Source organism: Plasmodium malariae (assembly GCF_900090045.1).
Source record: "Plasmodium malariae genome assembly, chromosome: 11".
NCBI classification, from domain to species: Eukaryota; Apicomplexa; class Aconoidasida; order Haemosporida; family Plasmodiidae; genus Plasmodium; species Plasmodium malariae.
The window spans coordinates 2,232,954-2,247,143 of NC_041785.1; the positions used below are offsets into that span (position 1 = coordinate 2,232,954).

Consider the following 14,190-nt stretch of genomic DNA (forward strand, 5'->3'; position numbering starts at 1 on the left):
ATTTATAGATACATGTATACGCACATATATATACACCCACACAAATACATGTATATATGTACCCATGTGCGCTGGCTTACTTTGTGTGCTTCTTCGACTTTAACATTGCAACGACTCTTTTAACTTTCTTTTCCCTCTTCTCCATCTTCCTCTTTTTTATTAGTTCTGCTTTTTTTTTCATTTCATCAATTTTTTTCAACGTCCTTCTTCTAAAGGATAACCAATTTTCTTCGCTCTTGGACATTTTTTTTTTTTTTTTTTTTTTATGGTAAGGCACAAATAGATGATGATTGTTCATCTTATCATCGTTTTTACTATTCATTGCATCTTTTTTCATGTTACTGATTTTATTTTTGTCATCTTTATTTTTACTTTTTAAATAAAACAAATAATTATCTTCATTTTTAGTTAAGGCATAAAATAATTTTTTATGAACTAGCGATCTTTGAACATTTTCCGCAAAATGGTAAAACGTTATTATATTATTCTTGTCCATATCTTCTGATAAACTACCAAATATACTTCTTAATTCTAAAGTATTTTTTATTTCATTCATAAATATAAAGCAGGAATGTTCATACCTCCTTTCCTTTTCTATATAATGTTTTATATTTTTTAATATATTTAACATATTATCATACTCTACCTTTTCAATTTTACATTTCATCTTAATCAAATTTCTCTCCTCCTCCTCAGCACAAACAATCACTTTGCTCTTATTCTCATTCTTTAATATTAGTAGCAGTAATTTTATCTTTTCCATAAAATTCTTGTAATACACGTTTTCAAATATGTACCTATATTTTGCCTTCTCCTTGCATAGAAAAAACTGCTTCAGCCTTTCCTCTTCGCTGCTGCCTTTGTTGATCTTTTTTTTGTGAGCGGCCTCTTCATCTATCCAATCGTCTGTTTCGTAGTCTATCGTATCGTCTGCTTCATCATCTGCCTCATCATCTATATCATCGTTCAACTCTTCATCAAAATCTTCCTCCCCTTCCTCATCCGCTACTCTCCCTTCCTCATCTGCTACTCTCCCTTCCTCATCTGCTACTCTCCCTTCCTCATCTACTACTATCCCTTCCTCATCTGCTACTCTTCCTTCATCATCTGTACCCTTCCTCATCTGCTACTATCCCTTCCTCATCTGCTACTCTTCTCCTCATTTGCTACTCTTCCTTCCTCATCTGCTACTATCCTTCCTCATCTGCTACCTTCTCATCATCTGCTACTCTCCTTCCTTCCTCATCTGCTACTCTTCCTTCATCATCTGCTACTCTCCTTCCTCATCTACTACTATCCCTTCCTCATCTGCTACTATCCCTTCCTCATCTGCTACTATCCCTTCCTCATCTGCTACTATCCCTTCCTCATCTGCTACTATCCCTTCCTCATCTGCTATTCCTGCTTCTTCTCTCATCCCTTGGTATACCGTTCTGTCTATTTTTTCCAACTCTTCGTCTAAATTATCGCATATCTCCTGGCTTATCCCTTGGCCTAAATTTGCATCGGTCCATAAGCCTTTGGCTTGATCAGTAAGCTGAGGAGTGTATCTTACCTGCTGTACCCCATTAGAGGTATCCATAAAAGATCGCCTAAACTTTTCATCATTGGCTAACTTAAATTCATTCTCTAAAACAGATGCATTAATTTCGAATGTAATTGAATCTTGTTTTTGTGTTATATCGAAATATTTCAAAACGTCGTCTTCTTCCTCTTTATCTGCTACTACTGCTTCGTCTGCTACTACTGCTTCATCTGCTACCACCCCTTTGTCTGCTACCACTCCTTCGTCTGCTACTACTGCTGCCCTTTCATTTGAGCTGGAACTACTATGTACCTTTGCTAACTCTTTACTCCTTTTATACGATATATATTTTTTTAACCCAGACAGAGATAACTCACTGAAGTCTACAACCTTACATTCATGTTCTTCCTCCTTGTTTAGGGGATTCGCACTTAAAATTTGCCCTTCATCAGAATTGCTCATTTTAATATGACTACTGCTACAATTACGCTCATTGTCTATTTCATACTGTTCGGAAGGTTCATTTGTTTTATATCGACGTCCTTCATTTACATCATCTAAGTAGACCTCCTGTGCGCCGCTGCTCTCTTCCTGTGTGTTCATTAATTTTATGTTTATATTAACATTATATATATCAAGTACTTCATTAATTTTTTTTATTAAACCATTGACAGTGTTTCTATCTATTGTTGTTTTGTTATATCTCTTCTTTAATACCTCATGTATGCGTTGTTCTTCTATTTCATAAATGTCAATAGGTAGTAAGGCATTTGTTATAGTTTTATTTTTTTTATTTTTATTTTTTTTATTAACATTAATATTATTCCTATTATCAAACACATTTTTTTTTAAAAGTTCTGTTATTATACTTTTCACATCGCTCTCATCGTATTTTACCATTTTTCTAATTTTTCGTTCTGCTGAATGTTTCTTTAGCAATACTTTATAATCGTCTTCTAATTTCCTTAAATTATCGAAGTTTACTTGTCTGCTTACACTTCTTGTTATAATATTGCTACTTTCTACAGTCTTATCCACCTCATCTGCATTATTATTAAAAAAAATATGACTTGTTAATGTTTTTTTTTTCTTCTCTTTGATATTAAATTCAGACTCTAAATTTTTCAAGTAATCTAAATCTAAAAGATTATCATGTAAACAGTTGAGAAAAATCTCTTTAATATCCTCTTCTTTATATTCTTTTAATTTTTTTAATGAACAAATAAAATTAGCGTCTTTATGTTTTGTTAGCCTAATTATATATATCATAAAAGCGGTGGTAAATTTTATATCATTTAAAGTATAATTTTTTATTTTTTCTCTTACTTTAAAATTTTTCAAATAGTTGTAAACTTCTTCTCTTTTTTTTCTTTTTCCAATACAGCAAAACAAGCCACTAATCGAATCAACAAGTCGGAAAAAGTACATACAAAATGATTTGTATTTGTCGTCTTTGTTTATTACTCTGCGTATTTTTGCGTTATCCCTTTTTTCATTCAACGTTTTGAGGAGGTTCTCTCCACTATCATCTGGGTCGCTCTCACTTCTGGGGCTCTCAATTTTTCCCCTTACCTTTTTGCCGCTTACATTTTGATCGATCGCGCTTTCTCTTCTATTGCTTCTTTGGTCCGAAATGTGTGCTTCTATATCTTCTGCATACAGATGGTTAGTGAACTTTTCTTTTATTTCTTTTATTTTTTCCTCATCATATAAATTGCGTGGGTAATTATCGGAAAAATCAATTTCACCTTTTTCACCTGAACAGTTCAGGAATTCTGGAAAATTATTTGAGTTATCCATTTCGTCAAATTTTTCACCTTCTTGCAGTTCTTCGTCAGTTAGGTTTTCTTCATGGGGATAATTATAACTGTCTGTTTGATCAAAATAAGTGGAAGAACTTTCGTTCATATGACTATTATTATTGTTATCAAAATTTGAGTTATCCTTTGAATTATCACTTGAACTGTCATCATCTTTATCCGAAATACTAGTATCCATTACATTCTGTACATACTCATAATTGGCATAGTTCGTAGCAGCATCGAAATTCGATTTTGATAAATTTTCTTCATACTGCAAATTACATGAACTGGTAAAGGTAAAGAAGCTGAGAATGTTTACAATTTCATTGACATATACTGAAACGTCTAAAATACTCTTGGAGTAATACTCAGAAATTTTAAAAATATAAGAAGAGGTGTTAATATCTAGGCATTCTTTTAACTCTCTTTTTATATACGACCTGACTGATTCATATTTTGTTGGATTGTATATATATTTTTCTTTCTTGATCATATTAACTTTTTTAAATATATGATAAAAATATAAATAATTGTAGTCTTCTTCTTTTACTGCATTTAAAAACTTGCATCGCTTCTTATTTTCTTCTCTGTAATTATTATTCCCTGCATCCGGTTCTTTTATGTGGTCATTTAAGTATGTACTTTTTGTTTCATTTTTATTAACATGTCGGCTGTTACTATTTCTGTCAATACTGCTGCTACTATTGCTGCTAATACTGCTGCTAATATTGCTGCTACTATTGCTGCTAATACTGCTGCTAATATTGCTGCTAATACTGCTGCTACTATTGCTGTCAATACTGCTGCTAATACTGCTGTCAATACTGCTGCTAATATTGCTGCTAATATTGCTGCTAATATTGCTGCTAATAGTATGGCGATTTTTCCTCTTTAAATTTTTTTCAAGGACGTTGTAATATGTGTATCCTAAGGTACTGTTTTTCTTAATAAGGTAACTTATACATGATCTTACAAGAGCGATGATAACAACGAGGAAACTTGGTTTCATTAAAAGTAAAAGATTTTTCTATTCATATTTTTTCTTCTTCGATTAGGGCTACAAAAAGAAGCTTACCTGTTTTAAACGTGTAAAACATTTTTAGCTGCTCTTCGATACTGTGATATGTAAAAATGGGGGAAGCGAAAAATGGGGAAAGGAAAAGAATAGGGCTTAAAATAATGGAGCACTATAAATGGGGAACAGAAAAGGGCGGAAAAAGGGATATACGGAAAAGATATAAACATATGGCCAACATAAAATTAAGAAGAAGAATACTCAGCACAGGAACCGCTACTCAATGAGTGTGTCATAATATGCATAATACAAATGAAAAAAAAATAAAAAGTATATCAGTGTAATAACTTTATCTCGTTTTAAAAAATTACCAAAGAAAAAAAAAAAAAAAAGAAAAAATGAAAAAAATGATAAAAATGAATAAAATGATAAAAATGAATAAAATGATAAAAATGAATAAAATGATAAAAATGAATAAAATGATAAAAATGAATAAAATGATAAAAATGATAAAAATGATTAAAATGATAAAAATGATAAAAAGGAAATATAATGTGAAATACTGTTGTGATGATATTTGTGTTTTTCCTAGTAGCACTATGTTAAAATATAATGGTTGGCAAGAAAATCATGGGAAAATAAATGGAAAAAGATGACAAAGGATTTTTTTTTTTTTTTTCTTCCATATATGTTTACAAACGTACGACATAGTCTATTGCGTGTAAACATTCGATTATTCTTTTTTTAATTTTTCTTTTTCCTTTGAAGATAGTAAATTCTGCGAAAGTTTTGGCTTAACTGCTGTGTCAACGTACCAACTGAAAACTCGTGATAAAGAGGATGAGAAAAATGAGCAAAAAAAAAAAGGAAAAGTTTTCCTGTTTAGACTCAAACAAATTACAAATGAGGATAACGATACCTCCGAAATGTGCGCACTGAAAAATGGCAAAATTCGTAGCTGCATTATTTGCTCATATTTATATAAGATTCATCGCGCCTTCGTTCCTTCATATTTGTGTATCTACATATTCGCACATTCATATAATAACGTATGAAATATATTTTTGTGTACATATTTTTATTTTTTTATTTACCTCAGTGATCACCTCCTAATTTATGAGAAAGACATAAATTTCAGCAGTGGTGTTCTTCAGTCGAATTATCTATTTACAAACGAAGTACGAAAAAAAATGAATTCCATATGTGTGCTTTATCCCTAGTATTATAAACACCTTTATTCTTCGTATTTGTTTTCATTTTTCTTTTTCTTCTCATCCTTTAAAATATATCTATAGAGTCTGTTGTTGGGCAGTGTATGCGTTAATGGGTTTCACTTGTCACACGTAAAGGATGGAACTCATCATCAAATATTTGCAACTCCGGATGAAAAAAATAATTCTGGTTAGCCAGCTAATTTTACGATAAATTAACAGTAATAACATATTTTATGAAGTTATCATTTTTTTACTAATTTTTTTAGGTCTCTCTTTTGATGCTTTTAATAGCAAGCCTGAGTAAAAAAAAAAAAAAAAAAATTAAAGAGAAAAAGAGAAAATGTGAAAAAGTTAAAAAATGAAAAAGTAAAAAAATGAAAAAGTTAAAAAATGAAAACGTTAAAAAATGAAAACGTTAAAAAATGAAAACGTTAAAAAATGAAAAAGTTAAAAAATGAAAACGTTAAAAAATGAAAACGTTAAAAAATGAAAAAGAGAAAAAGCGGATAGAGAAAAATATTGGGGCAAAAAATATGGTTCAAAAAACATTTCATCATAAATAGAACGTACAAATATGTAAATTGAAATTTGCTTATTACTGTTAACATGTATTTTTAGAAAAATCTGTGTATCTTTTAGTAATGGTGATATGTGTTTTCTTGTTGATGGGAATGAAGTACAATTGTGGTAAGAACATTGACAACTTAGAGATATTTGTGTTGTGTGTACGTGTGCACATAAACATTTGTTATTATGAATAATAGTAGCTAGAAAAAAAAAAAAAAAAAAAAAAAATGTCTTTATTTTTTGAGAAGAAAATTTTCTTTCATTTATTACTTTTGTATATTCATATTTATATACCAATTCATCGCCATTAACTTCTATTGAACTTATTTACTTTTTATATGTGAAAAATTAAAACTTTGTCAACGCAGGAAAGCTCATGAGTATCATGTGTGGGCATGCACATTTAATGGAAGTGAAAATGTTGTAACAACAGGTTTTAAAGTGATTTCATTTTTTCATATATTATTTTCTGTTTTTATAATACGTCTTTTAAAATGTAAAACATCTTGTCATATTGTATTGTATTGCGTTGTATAGCACTGAGTTGTATTTTATTATTTTTTATTTTTTTCATTTTTTTCATTTTTTTTTATTTTTTTCATTTTTTTCTTTTTTTTTTTTTTTTTTTTTTTTTTCATTTTTTTTTTTTTTTCTTTTTTTTGTCTTTTCGAAACCTTAGGTTCTGATGATTGCTCCTTTATAATATGGGATTTGAGAACAGCTAACATTTCTCAGATAAACAAGAGGTAATTTTAAGGGATCCTTATTGAATAATATAAAATGTGTAATTGGGAAAAAATACGACCATATTATGTACTATGAGGTTACTTATAATAAAAATATGTTAATGTACACACAGCAAATAGTAGTAGCTTTTATTTATTTGTCTTCTCGTATTATATTTGCAGATCCCATTCACAGGGTGTTACAGCGGTTAAATTTGAAGATCGTAGTCACTTGCTGTACACGGCATCGTACGAAAACGCAAAATATAGAAGTTTTTTATGTATGTACATACATATGTATGCACTATTTTTTTTTATCTATTTACATGTATGCATTTTGTCTTGTCGCCTCATAGGTACGACAACAAAATACGCACTTTTGATTTGAGAAACATTCAAGATCCTCTACAAATAGTTGATGTGAAGTCGAGCATATGGAGGATTAAATTTTTGTACAAGTATAAAAAATACTAATTATATGCTGAAAATAAACCATTTTAATGTTTTTTTTATTATAATTATTTTTTCACTTTATAATTATTTTATTATTATTATTTTTTATCATTTTTATTTATTTATCTATTTACTTATACATTTACTCATTTATTATTATTTTTTTTTGTTGTTGTTCTCTTAAGAAATGAAGAAGCAAACAAACTGTTAGTTGCAGCCTGTGATGGGGGAGCTCAGATATTTAAAAAACTAAACAATGGTATAAATACACACATATACATATAAATATACAGATACGGATACATATAAACATATCTATTTATTTTCATGTTTAAGGAACAAAAAATTAAGGAACGACTAATTTTTTCCCCCGTTTACGTCCATTTTGCAGAGTTCGTTTTTAAAAAGGGTGTGAGCAACGACAATGAGTTAACTTATGGGATAGACGCTATTGATATTTGGAATAAAAAAAAAAAAAAAAAAATTTATTTTTCTTGTTCTTTTTATAATAAAGAAATTCAAATGTGGGTTTAGACGAAACAGAGAAATGGAAAAGGGAAAAAATAAAGAAGCAGCGCAAAAATGTACGTTATTGGCATGTTTTTATCCTATTAAAAATTTTTATCTCATTGAGCATACATATACGGTACATTACAGTATAGCACAATACATATATACGTGCTTGTATGCATGCAGGTTACACGCATTCTTATTACGGTATGAAGCTACTTAGCTATCTATCTAGCTAGCTATTTTTTTCTTTTTTATCATTTTTATAAAAGTACATTAACATCGTTCATAAAATTTTTAAATACTCTTTTTTTTAATTTTATATGTTTTTCCCATCCTGTTCATCGTCTTTATAATTACTTCCATCTGTTTCATTATTAGATATACCTTCCCCATATTTTCCTTCGCACGTTCTTTCATCCTTATCATTAGCATAATCATCATATTCATCTTCATCCTCATCAGTGTACATATTCTGAATGAACTCATCCTCATCTTCTTTACCTCTTTCTTCTGCATCTCCTTCCTGGTCAGGTATATCTACGTCCTGCATATGTTTATCATCTTTTGAGGTATTATGTTCATTTTCCCCAGCATGAAATATGTCTATCCACGAAGTAAGGTACAACAAAATTTCGTTAAATTGTTTTAACGTTTTTATGGAGTATTTATTATCAATATTGTATATAAATGGATAATCAAATTTCTTGTAATAAAAAAAATGTTGTGCTGATGAGGAAATTACATGATTTTGTTTATCATTATGTTCATATAAAAACATGAACAAGCAAGATCTTTTAAAAAATGAAATATCATAAAAGTTTTCTTCCTTGTTCATAATAAAAGCATAATTTTTAAAAATGTTTTTTGTAGAATATAAAGGTATAAAGTTATTATTAATTATATGAGAAAATTTTATATCATTTAAGGTAATAAAAAAATATTCTTCCTGTTTTTGTTTGTTCACAAAATTTTTAAACAAATTATCATCATGATTGTTCAAAAAGGTATAAAAAAATTTTGTACTTGTATTATCTAAACATATAACATAAATATTTTTTATATTAAAATAAAACACCATTAACATGAGTAATCTTTTAATAATTTTTATATTTTCCAAAATATTCTCCTTATAATCCAGTTGTGGGTATATAGATAAACTTTGAGTTAAATAAGAAATTTTATCACATATATTTCTTACATTAATATTTATACTTTTTTCATTTGCACTTAATATAAGTATACCTTTATCTGTATCAACATTTAACTCATCGATTGGCTGCAAATTGTTATTTTCCTTATCATTCATACTTGTCAAGTTGATAATAATTGATTTGTTTTGTTTCATCAAAAAATTACTGTCATTTACTTTAGGAATGCAAATATAGGAGAAATTATTCTCTGCATTTGTCAGTATGTTCTCTTTTTGTTCTTTTGAATTTTCCTTTTCACATACGTCATTCCTTTTCTTCTTTACGCTTTTATTCTCATCACTGTGGTTATTCACGTTTTCTTGGTATTTCCCTTCGTCTTTGTTATTGTGTATGTCATTGTGAATGCCTTTTTTGATATCTGATGAACTCATTTCGACTTCATTATTCGCTTGGGTTCCTTCAGATGGTACATGAGCACTTTGTTGAATTTTCTTCAAGAACTTTTTCATGGATTTGCTTAACAAGTAGGAACTATAATGATGGAATTTAAAATTGTATATTTTTAAGCTTTTTAAAAAATTGTTCTTATTTAAAACTTGAGAAATGTTAAAATTTTTTAAATCATTATAATTTTTTTGCAATTTTGAAAGTCTTTGGTTAACGTCGATAATTTCTTTTATACTATCCAAGGACAACTGTTCGTCAATTTGTTCTAAATTTTGTTTATTTACATCATTTTGTTCTTGGTTACTAACACTGACATTGTCTTTATCCAAATTATTCGCATGAACAGAGTTACTAAAGTTGTTCATTTTGTTAATCCTGTCATTATTTATAGCATTTTTCTTTTCAATTTCTTCATTTTCGTTGTAGTAATTACTACTACTGTTATCATTTTCATTGTCATTCATGTATTCATTATTGTTGTTATCCTCTTCGTACACTACTGAAACGTGCTTGTTTATTTGCTCTGTTTTGCATTGTTTTACTTGTTTTAAGTTATGAATAATGTTCTTGTAGCTTTTCAAAAGGTTATATTTTAAATATATAATATTTTTATATATATCATTTTGTAAAACATGAAATTCTCGTTCTGAAATTGATTCAATAAAATTTTTATCAATATTTAAAAAGTACCTACCAACACTGTCATCAATGTACATGTTGTCTTTTTCTTTTATTTTGCTATGGGCTTGGGTTTCTAAGAATAAGCTAACCTTATTATAATTTCCATCCTCTTCATATTTTTCATATTTACTATGCATTTCTTTCAACTCCTTTTTTAATAATAAATTTAATATATCATAGTTTAAATTGCATAAATTTAATAAACCGTTTTCTTTATAATTTTCAATTCTCTTAATTTCATCATGTTTAGAGCTTCCATTTGTTGTGCTATTACTTGCAATATTCCCTTCTTCACTGTTCCAGTTTGTTTTTCCTCCTTTTTCATTTTCCCCTATTTCGTAGCTACTTCCTCCATCTCTTTGGTCAAACCTTTGTTTATGTCCTAGCACATCTCTTTGTTCATCTCTTTGTTCATCTCTTTTCCTGTCCCTTTCTTCTTCTCCCTCACCTGCTATATGTCCTTTCTTTTTTTTTTCCTCCTGTTCATATTCATAAATTATTTCATTTAAAATGTTCTCATATTCGTTATTTCGACTTTTATCGAAATAGCTGTAATTATCATCCGTGCTGTTAAGTGTATTCTTTTCTACATTGTTAATTTTTTTTATTTTTAAATTGTAAAAAGTTTTTCTTTTATCATCTTTTCTTACAAATAAGTTACAAAAGTATAAGAAGCAGTAAGCATTTTTCATTAAATGGGAATATATATTACTTATATTTTGAAAAAGCTCGAAAAAAAAAAAAAAAAAAAATAACGAAAGAACAAACAAACAGAAGAAGCAGAAGAAACGGAAGAAACAGAAGAAGCAGAAGAAACAGAAGAAGCAGAAGAAACGGAAGAAACAGAAGAAACAAAAGAAATAGAAGAAATAGAAGAAATAGAAGAAACAGAAGAAATAGAAGAAATAGATGAAAAAAAAAAGCAAGCAAAATGTAAAATTTCAGTCAAGTGGGGATGCACCTGTGAGATCAAATACTATATACGAACATAAGTGCACATATATACGTATATGTGTAGAAGTAAAAATGCTTATGCATGATAAATAATAGTACTATCTTAAGATGTTTTACCGTAAAAAATGAAGAGTTAATGTCCTTATTTTGAGAACATTCTGCAGTTCAAAACAAAAAAAAAAAAAAAAAAATACTTACGCGTAAGTATATACATATACATAAATGAATAAATACATACATACCCACATACCCACATACCCACATACATGCATACATGCATACATGCATATATGCATAATTATACATATATATGTTTGTATGTATCCCCCCACGCTGCCCCAAGTTCCATGAATTAATATGGGAATTAATGTCCATCCGATTTACCGCCAACAGATTAACGCAATTTGATTTATTAAAATTATTATTTAGTCCTTATGACGACATGTTTTTCTGACGTAACTATTTTGCTAAGACGTATGGATATACATATTTCTTATTTTTTTATGTGAAAAAATGTGCCTGCTATCAAATGGTAAACTATTTCAAATACTTTAATGAAATATTAACAAAGAGATATAAGTGTTTAAACAAATGGTTAATTGAAAAAGGGAAAAATTCGTATAGCATAAAAATTATTCACAAGTCAGGTAAAAAAAATGAAGTGAAGGTATATGGAAATTCACCAAATAAAATAAAAAAAAGGGAGAAGGAAAAGGAGACATATGATGACATGGATGATGCTAATACATTATTGAAGAAGAAAAAAGAAGATAGTTTAATAGGTATAAAAAATGATTTATATAAAATAAAAAGTTGTAAGTCTATTTTTTATGAAAGTGAAAAAATTATAAAATGTGAAAGTGGTGCAGGTGGAGATGGCACGGTGAGTTTTAAAAAATTTAAAAGAAAAATTTTGGGGTCATTAGGTATACCTAATGGTGGAAAAGGAGGAAATGGTGGAAATATATATTTGTGTTACTCTGATTTTAAGGGGCATAAATATAAAAATAAAAGACGAAAAAATAATAAAGAAAATAAATATATATATGTGAACAACTTAAGCGAACTGCCGTGTGTTTTATCAGCAACGAATGGGAGAAAGGGGAAAGTCAATCAGCTAAGGGGAAATAGCGGAACAAACATTTATGTATATCTAAATAAAATGTGTCACGTGTACAAGCTCGTTTCTTCCTTTAAAGGTGGGAGTGCTGAGGATAGCCATGAAACGGATGGGAATGCCCGCGATAGGGATAACCATAATGGTACGGATAACTGTAACGTCAGCGATAGTGATAACTATGACTATAGCTATAGCGATAGGGATAACCATAATGATAAAGACAAGAGCGCTAATAACGCAAAGGGCGAGTTGGAAAACCGTGCTTACATATTGAAAAGCAGAACAAAAAGAAGTAAATTATTGGATCTGTCAGTTGGCGGTAATAGGGAGAATATCCATTCAGTGAAGAACAATAAGAATAACATAGGAACTGATAATGTGAGAGATTACAATGTAAATTATGTTAAGTATAATTATGAAGAGAATGTGTATAATGCTTTAAAAAGAGAAGACCCCATTTATATTAAAAGAAATAAGCACATAATAAAAGAAATAATGTGCTTGGATGAAAAAATAAGAAAAGAAATTTATATAGGTTTTTTAAGTGAAAATAATAATTGTATGTTAATTTGTAAAGGGGGAGAAGGAGGTAAAGGAAATAATATGCAGAATACTTTTTCCTATGAAAAAGGAAAAAAAGGAGTAATTAATTATATAAGAATCGTTTATAAATGTATTAGTGATATCTGTTTTATAGGATATAAGCAATCAGGTAAATCAACTTTGCTTTCACTAATTACTCATAAAATTCACACTGTTAATAATTTATATATATTGAAAAAAATAATTTTTAAGGACAATTTACAAATATCTGTTGCTGATTTTTTTAATCATAATGAGGATGAATTAAATCAAAATAAAAATAAGGAAAAAATTAATTCCTTTTACATTACCCCAAATGTGTTTAAATATTTAGAACTTACACACCTACTTGTCATTATCCTCGATATTAATAACAGCCCAATTACACAATTCCGCAATATCAGGTATAGTTTCTCTTTGTTAACATTGGCCGTTTTTAGCAAATATTTTTACAGTGTCGCATTGCTTGTTCATGTGTTCGCGCTTGCATTTTCTTTTACACATTTGCGTTTTTAAATGTGTGTTAGAGTTTGTGAAAAACGCAGAAAGGTCAAGCATATTGTAATAGCTCTTGCGGAGGCAGGAATGAACCACGAAAAGTATGGCTTACATGGACATACTTTATTTCATTGATATGCTTCTTTATATCCATGTTTTTTTTTTTTTTTTTTTTTTTTTTTTTTTTGCGTATGAACACTTCATTGCTGTATTTCACTTCATATGATAGGGAGGAGCTTAAGCTGAAGGACGAGCGGATATATCGGAAACCGTACATTGTCGTTATAAACAAGTGCGACATAAAATTTGATGAAAACATAAAAAAGGCAGAAGCAGCTTATAAGGAAATAAAGATGTACGCAGGAGATGGAGTTCCTGTATTTTTTATAAGTGCAAAGTATGCAGTCGGAGTAGCTGACTTCGTTCTTTGCCTAAGGAATTGTGTGCAAAAATTGAAGCATGGCGAAAGTTAACGTAGTTTCTTTTATTGCTTATTCAGAATAAACATAAAAAATGGCAAATAACGAATGACTCATGGCAAGTAACAAATAACAAATAAAAATAGCAAAGAATACATAAAATATAAAAAAAAAAAAATTGGAAAAATGGCTAGCAGCTTAGTGCTATTCTGCACACTTCCATTTTTGTGCGCATGTGCACAAATAAATGCACATACTTATATGAATGAAAATTATCATGAACCAATATATGTACGTTAAAATTATCGACTATCCTGCATCAATATTTTACAGAAAAATATGAACAGGTCAGGAAAAAAAAATTAAAAATTGTTGAGTACATGTGGTAAATATATATGACAAAAACGACAAATATGTGGCAATTATGCTAAATATATTTACAGCAACTGACAAATCAGACAGTAAACACAAACAAAAAAAAAAAAAAAAAAAAAAAAAAAATTTATTTTTACTAATTAATAAGA

The 14,190-nt window shown here is 28.9% G+C and overlaps 4 protein-coding genes across 4 annotated transcripts; 2 read left to right on the forward strand and 2 right to left on the reverse strand.

Annotated features, from left to right (window-relative positions):
- Positions 1-76: 76 nt before the first annotated feature.
- PmUG01_11054800 (conserved Plasmodium protein, unknown function) lies at positions 77-4,336 on the reverse strand (the record flags this gene model as incomplete). Its single annotated transcript, XM_029006220.1, has 2 exons — positions 77-1,094; positions 1,275-4,336. 2 exons carry the CDS (start codon positions 4,334-4,336, stop codon positions 77-79), a joined length of 4,080 nt encoding a protein of 1,359 aa, XP_028862732.1.
- Positions 4,337-4,875: 539 nt separating this feature from the next.
- On the forward strand, positions 4,876-7,835 carry DPH7 (diphthine methyltransferase, putative; the record flags this gene model as incomplete). The annotated part of the gene is made up of 12 exons (XM_029006222.1): positions 4,876-4,957; positions 5,111-5,270; positions 5,442-5,520; positions 5,638-5,743; positions 5,823-5,856; positions 6,175-6,243; positions 6,492-6,556; positions 6,803-6,869; positions 7,032-7,097; positions 7,205-7,306; positions 7,487-7,560; positions 7,693-7,835. 12 exons carry the CDS (start codon positions 4,876-4,878, stop codon positions 7,833-7,835), a joined length of 1,047 nt encoding a protein of 348 aa, XP_028862733.1.
- Positions 7,836-8,130: 295 nt separating this feature from the next.
- Positions 8,131-10,785, reverse strand: PmUG01_11055000 (conserved Plasmodium protein, unknown function; the record flags this gene model as incomplete). The annotated part of the gene is made up of 1 exon (XM_029006223.1): positions 8,131-10,785. One exon carries the CDS (start codon positions 10,783-10,785, stop codon positions 8,131-8,133), a length of 2,655 nt encoding a protein of 884 aa, XP_028862734.1.
- A 791-nt stretch (positions 10,786-11,576) lies between these two features.
- PmUG01_11055100 (GTP-binding protein, putative) lies at positions 11,577-13,720 on the forward strand (the record flags this gene model as incomplete). Its single annotated transcript, XM_029006224.1, has 2 exons — positions 11,577-13,153; positions 13,477-13,720. 2 exons carry the CDS (start codon positions 11,577-11,579, stop codon positions 13,718-13,720), a joined length of 1,821 nt encoding a protein of 606 aa, XP_028862735.1.
- Between the last annotated feature and the right edge of the window lie 470 nt (positions 13,721-14,190).